At 31.5% G+C, this 7107-nt stretch overlaps 2 protein-coding genes across 2 annotated transcripts; one reads left to right on the top strand and one right to left on the bottom strand.

Moving 5' to 3' along the window:
* The first annotated feature begins 414 nt into the window (after positions 1 to 414).
* Positions 415 to 2061, top strand: LOC129883711 (ethylene-responsive transcription factor ERF096-like). The gene is made up of 2 exons (XM_055958322.1): positions 415 to 449; positions 990 to 2061. The coding sequence occupies exons 1-2, from the start codon at positions 415 to 417 to the stop codon at positions 1447 to 1449; spliced, it is 495 nt and encodes a 164-aa protein (XP_055814297.1). The 3' UTR covers positions 1450 to 2061.
* Positions 2062 to 6373: 4312 nt separating this feature from the next.
* On the bottom strand, positions 6374 to 6863 carry LOC129881853 (ethylene-responsive transcription factor ERF098-like). The gene has a single exon (XM_055955962.1). It carries the CDS (start codon positions 6836 to 6838, stop codon positions 6374 to 6376), a length of 465 nt encoding a protein of 154 aa, XP_055811937.1. The 5' UTR covers positions 6839 to 6863.
* Between the last annotated feature and the right edge of the window lie 244 nt (positions 6864 to 7107).

Here is a 7107-nt window from a genome sequence, read left to right on the forward strand (position 1 = left end):
ATAATGATATTTCATAATTATTTCTTAAAATATTATCTATTTATATTGTAAAAAATTTAAATTATAATTTTAAAAAATATTTCAATAATGACAAGCAACATTTGTTTACATAGATAATAGAGAATAAGAGATATGCATAATTACATAAACGTGTCTTTTTAACTTGACTTCAGTTGTCATCTATGTTCCTCAATTTTAGGTGTGTACAAATAGACATTTAAATTTTTATAAAGTTGAACAAGTAGACACACGTGTTCTACATGACAATTCGCGTTAGATACACTCGAATTGATGGTGTTATGTCATGTAGAAAATATATTATATATGTTATATGTAGGACACTTGTGTCTATTTGTTTAACTTTATACTAATTTAAATGTCTATTTGTGTCCATCCATAAGTTGTAGGACATAGATGTCAACTGTTGATAAGTTAAAGAGCATGTTAATGTACTATGCCTAATAGATAAGTAAAAATTAATTAAATATATATGTACATAATACATTCATACATGTGTACTTAATGTATATATAAAAAGATATTATATAGATGGATGGTTAAAAATGATAAGAATAAAATAGACTTTGCATAAAATAAGAAAAAAAGATTAATTATTTTTTAAAGTTAAGGGCAGAATTTAATTTTCAAATCAAAAGTTTGGAGGTATAAATGATTTTGACCCCTTGAAACATATATCTTACCAAAAGGAGGTCAATACACATGCATGCAAAAATTAAAAGCTGATGAAAAGAAGAAAGAAGACTTGAATTCTTTTTCAATAGCCATCGTTTGACCAATCCAGATACACTGCATCAAAACTTTGGTCTACATAGAAGGTTCTTTAATTTTCTCCACGTGAGAACATGATTTATGGTCCCTAGGATATTCCACGTGTCTTAATCTCCACCTTCCATTTTTTAAAACCAAGACCAAATTTTTTTACCCCTTTATAAGCGCCAACATCACTTAGCAACCTTATATATATATAGTCCATTAATAAGCCATGAAATAAAATTAAACATGGAACAAGAGCCTTTTAGCCATGGAAGAAAAACGAATGGTGGTGGTGGTGGTGGAGGAGGAGAAATCAAATACCGAGGCGTACGGAGGCGTCCATGGGGGAAATTTGCAGCAGAGATACGTGACTCAGCGCGACAAGGGGCACGTGTATGGCTAGGAACATTTAACACCGCTGAAGAAGCAGCAAGAGCTTATGATAGGGCGGCTTATTCAATGAGGGGTCATTTAGCTATACTTAATTTCCCTGAGGAGTATAATTTGCCTTGTAGCTCTTCACATTTTTATAGTCATGCTGCTACTTCTTCTTCTTCTTCATCATCAATGGCTTCATCATCGTCATCAAGGCAAGTTCTTGAATTTGAATACTTGGATGATAAGTTGTTGGAGGAACTTCTTGATTTTGATGAAGAGACAAACAAGAGGAAATAAAGATCATTTCAAAATATCAGTGGCGGAAGCAAGACGTTTTTTACTAAAGGAAGTTCACCATCTATTAATTATATTTACCTAATAAAAAAAAGGAAATCTTTTCATTTTATATATACAATATGATTTTTACGAAAAAAGGGGTTCGACTTAACCCCCTTCCGTCCCTCTAGCTCCATCCACTAATTTGAATAATGTTCTTGGTCTGAACCCCTTCCGCCCCTCTAGCTGCGTCCACTAATTTGAATAATGTTCTCGGTCTGAACCTCTTCTGCCCCTCTAGCTCCGCCCACTTTTGAATAATGTTTTTGGTCTGAACCCTTTCTGTGCCTCTAGCTCCGCCTACTAATTTGAATAATGTTTTTGGTATGAATCCTTCTGTCCCTCTAGCTCTACCCACTAATTTGAATAATGTTTTTGGTCTATTTATCCTATACTCTATTTTCACTATGAAAATTTTATCCTTTTTTTTTTTGGTGTTTGAATGTAGCAATTAAGTTGATGTTGCAATGCTTGTAACACATCAATTGTACTGTTAGCTAATGCAAATGCTGAAATATCAACACAAGAAAGTCCTTGTGATATAAATACTAATTGTCATTTCTCTGAACAATTTTTTAGCAGTGTTTTTTCCATTTATATTTTTTGTCAGGTATATCACTGACAAAAAGAAACCAAGTTGATAAAAACTTGCGGCCCTCGATAATTTCTTCATGAGGTTGACTATTATTTGCTGACACCTAATAAAATTGAGTCCATGTCAAAATATTTTTGATACCTGTCATATTCGTGCTGCATAAATTGGGACACAATTTCTCCTAATAGTAAGGGATCATTAATCTGTCTCTAGCTATATAGTACTCCCCCGTTTTAATTTAGTTGTTATGTTACATTTTTTAAAAGTTAATTTGATTAATTTTTAAAATTAAATTATATTATTTTAACTCAATATTAGAAAATAAAAAAATTAGATATTCAAAAATTATATGAAAAGTACTATAAGTTATAAATTTTTTCATATGAATATGATAAAAAAATATATCTTAAAATATCAATCAAAATTCATATAGTTTGACTCTCAAAAAAGAAATCATTACAACTAAAATGGGACGGAAGGAGTATATGTTAATTTGTTTTTTCCATTTATATCGGGAAACAATACTGAAGGGACAGCGGGAATTGAACTTATACCTATGCTTATCCGTTCTATTAGATTGTATATCGGGAAACATGTCCAAACTCATGAAGTAATGAATTAATATTTTCATTAGGTTTGGACATGATTTCATAGTGTAATAAAAGAACGGTAATTACTAGTTTTAGAAGCTAATTACTTAGATATACATTACTTTGTCATATTACGAATCTTATCAGATTTTGGTGCTTCTAAATACATTCAAATAAATGTATCTCGGGATATATGAGGTCAAAATTAGGTGTAATTTGTTCTAGATACACTATATTCAAGTGGATTCGCATGTATCTGGATACAAAGACAAATCTCGCTCACATCTCGCTCGCGTATTTAGTATCTTAGATATGTGCGAATCACAGTAGAACATGTATCTAATGTGTATTCTAGTGTGTATCTAATGTGATTCGCATGTATCTGAGATACATAAATCAATCTCGCTCGCCTTCCTCCTATTCTTGCTCACCTCTCTCCCTATTTTTATGTATTTGATAGCAAAAAAAAATGTATCTAGATGTATCTAATTTGAAATCTGGTATGAAATTATTAATTAGTGATATAAAATGTAATTATTTTAAACTACAGAGAGAATTAGTGAATATGATAGGCATGTTTGTATGATTAGGTAGTTTAGGGACATTTACATTATCATTCATGCCAAATAAATAACTATTTATAAAATTCACATATTAAAAAAATTCTTATATACAATTTGCAGGTTGTATACCTTTAAACTATACAATTTACATAATTATATACTCGAAAAGTATGCTACAATGAGAATAGTTGAATCACACACTTACATACTTTTAAGACATAATATGTGAATTGTATATCCTGAAGGTATAAATCGTACATAGCTACTGCGTAGTATTTAGGATAATGTTTTTAAAACGTATATTTTTTTGGCTAATCTTCTTATGCGTCATGAGCACACATCTTAAATTTTCCAGAACAAGACAAAAAAAGAATATATAAAAGTCTAATCACAATGTTTATTTAGGAAAGTAACACAAAATGTCAAAATTAATTGATAAATATTAAAGGTAGCGTTGTATCGTTTCCTTAATCAATTAATTAATTAGTCGTACCTAGATACCATTCGAAATTCATTTTTGGAATAGCTACCTTATCTTATATTGTGTCACCATATATGTTCCCCATGCACGTAATCTTAAAAGAAGATTCAGAATTTATTAAAGAAAATCATATATTCGAAATTTTCCTTGTGGTCAGTCTTTTCTCAGACCCCGCGCATAGTGAGGACTTTAGTGTATCGGACTACCCTTTGTTATATTTGAAATTTCCAATGTTATCATCATCAGCATATAAGTTTCTAACAAATTAAATTAATGGCTACTATAGAATGATAGTATATAGACAGAGACAAAGGGAGTGTTATTTGGTACGAAATATTTTTCGGGAAAAAATAGATTTTTACTTATTTTCTGTGTTTGATATTTAAGCAATAAATATTAACACCCAAATTCCACTAGAAAAGTCATTTTCTAGTGGAACTTATTTTCTTGTGTTCAGAAACTCGTTGTTTCAACTTCCACTAGAAAAAATAAATTAAAACAAAAAATAAAAATAAAATTTCCACTGAAAAGTCATTTTCCCTGTTTTTAAGTGTTCTAAAAAATATTTTCCTCCATACCGAACATATCCAAATTGCTTACTTTTAATCTTGAACATTTTTAGACAATAATCCCTTTTTACCATTGAAATGGCATCTCCTTACTATTGTGTTCATTTTGAACTTTATTCTTTACCTGTTGATTCTTCATTTGAATGAGTCAAAGGGGAATAATCATAAAGTGATTCAATCTTCAATGTCACAGTGATTTCACTAGATAAAGGAACAGTTAATTTTCCTTATTTTGCAAAAGAAATAGGCACTTTTAGTGCAAAACAAGGAAGTCTAATGAAATTTTATTAGACTTTCTTGTGCCAAAATTAACCCACATGAAGGCAGTTTTTGGCCTATTTTCTAGCTTTCACACACTACAAAGAGAGTAAGATCACTCTCAATGTCACTTGATATTATAGAGACAAGAAAGGGTTATAGGTCCGAAAGTAACAATACTCCCCCTTCCCCTGCCGTCTAGCTATAAGTAATTCTTTTTTTTATGGGGGGGGGGGGGGGGGGGGGGCGAGGGCCGAGGGGGTAAAGATAATGGAAATGAAGAGTAATTTGGTCAGAGCATAGGAGTTGATGGAGTCGATTCATGAATTTTCTTTCTTTTCTGCATTTCACTCAAAAGGTAAAAGGAAGATAGTTCATTTAGTTGCTCTCAAGGTTCCATAGAGATCTCAGATATGGAAACTCTAAGAGAGTCGTCGATCCAACTGTTGTGGCCAACTGGCCATGTACTATCTATACTAAATCTGATCAATTGCTTATCTTTAACCTCCAATATGTTCTTCCCATACCTCCCGTATGTTCTTGATAACTCATCTTTGCCTTGGTAGAGTTGTTTTTCAGTGGCAATTCTATCTTTTTTTTCATTACTTATAAAATGTGAACCATCAGTTCAGAATTCAGATAGTAAATACTATCCTTAATGCTTTGACAATCAAATATATATCCAACCCTAATCATAACGACTCAATTGCAAGAGTGGAGCTCTAAGAATTAAGTTATCTCCCTAAGCCAAATTAATGGAGCGTACATATAGTATAAATGCTTTCTTTATTCTTTTCCCCAGCACAATTAAGCCATCTTACCTACACTTGAACCAAAGGTCTCAACCATGAACTAAATCATCGCACCTAAATTAAATCGATTGGGTATGTTTAAGATTGGATTTCAACTAGGCTCCCTTCAAATTGTTGTGTTTGAACCAACTTTTGGTTGGTCAAAATCAACATTTTTTGGGGTGGAAAAAAAAATACTCACCTGTTTACGGTAAATGAAATGACAAATGTATCCAATTATTTCAAATTTTCCACACTATTTTTATTTTTTTTCAAGTAATTATCTGATTATACCATCTTTATCTTATCCTATTTCTTTCTGACTTATTCGAGGAATAAATTAAAGATTGTTTTTATTCCTTCATATGTCAAAAGTAAACAATAGACGACATATCAAACTTACTATTTGAGCATTTCACATTCTTAACAAAGATACCATAACAACAATTCTTATCAAATATCAAGAAATGTTTAGAAATCATAATAAGAAAATAAATCGTCTCAGATTATCCATCATATATGTTTTTAACAGGATATGGAAAAAAAAATGTGTCTTATGCAGAATAAAAAATTTCGGTGAAAAGGTATTCATCAATTTTTTGGGGTTTTTCCACTTGGTGTCCAGAGTCCGCATTGGAGCTCCAATTAAATCCAGATCGTGCATTGCAAGGCCCATTCTGGGGGGCAGTACTCCCAATAAGATTTTCTCTATACCCAAGACTCGAACCTGAAACCTTTAGTTAAGGGTGGAGCAGTCCCATCACGGCACCACAATTCATGTTGTTAGGTATTCATCAATTGATCACCTTTTAATTTATATAGCTTAGTCATTTGCTTTTCCAAAAGGATCTAATAAATACAAAGTTATGCATGTTGATGATGATTGATAAGCTTAAACTAAAAAATAAATTGCATGAAACTAAAATTAATAATAATGATAATAATAATAGATCTCCTTCTAAATCGAAAGAAGAATATATAATTTATGATAATGAGCATAAAGAAACTAAGATATAATAAAGTTTACAATACTTAACCTTATTTTCTTTTTGTAATTTTTGGATCTTCTACACCAAGAAGTTCTTCAAGAACACTATTATCAAGACACTCAAGTTCAATAATTTCCCTAGCTTTATAATTTGTTGTTGTTGATGATGATGATGAACTTCCTTTTCCTCTTGGAATATTATTTGTAGTAACATTTGTTGATGAAGAAATTGAGCTACCATAATATAAAGGAGGACAAGAGAGTTGATTATAATACTCATTAGGAAAATTTAGAGTAGCAAGATGTCCTCTTAGGCTAAATGCTGCCTTATCATAAGCCCTAGCTGCCTCCTCCGCCGTGTCGAACGTCCCGAGCCACTGTCGGGAACCGGGCCTCGTAGTCGGATCACGTATCTCCGCCGCGAATTTCCCCCACGGCCGCCTACGAACGCCGCGGTATTTCACTTCCTCCTTCTCTTGCATGGTTTTTTTCCCTCTAGATGAATTTCCCTCCATGCTATATAAAATATATTTGTTGATTTATTTTTCCTTATTTGACAACCTATAAAGACACAAGGATATCTATTTATATAGAGCTCTTTGGGATAGTGACACATAAGAAATTAATTGTAGTTTATATTCCAAACTTTTATATATGGAAATACTCCACGTTTTTATTTTATATGATTTAGTTTGACTGAACATAAAAATAATTTAAATTTTATAATATTAAATTTGTCATGTTATTTTTATAAGCATCGGCAGAACCAAAATTTCTTATCAAG

This window comes from Solanum dulcamara, chromosome 3 (genome assembly GCF_947179165.1).
Source record: "Solanum dulcamara chromosome 3, daSolDulc1.2, whole genome shotgun sequence".
NCBI lineage: Eukaryota > Viridiplantae > Streptophyta > Magnoliopsida > Solanales > Solanaceae > Solanum > Solanum dulcamara.

Coding starts and splice junctions, on each gene's coding strand:
- LOC129883711 (XM_055958322.1), top strand. CDS start 415: ATGTCAACTGTTGATAAGTTAAAGAGCATGTTAAT. Junction 450..989: donor AAGTTAAAGAGCATGTTAAT/GTACTATGCCTA, acceptor ATATATATATAG/TCCATTAATAAGCCATGAAA.
- LOC129881853 (XM_055955962.1), bottom strand. CDS start 6,838: ATGGAGGGAAATTCATCTAGAGGGAAAAAAACCATGCAAGAGAAGGAG.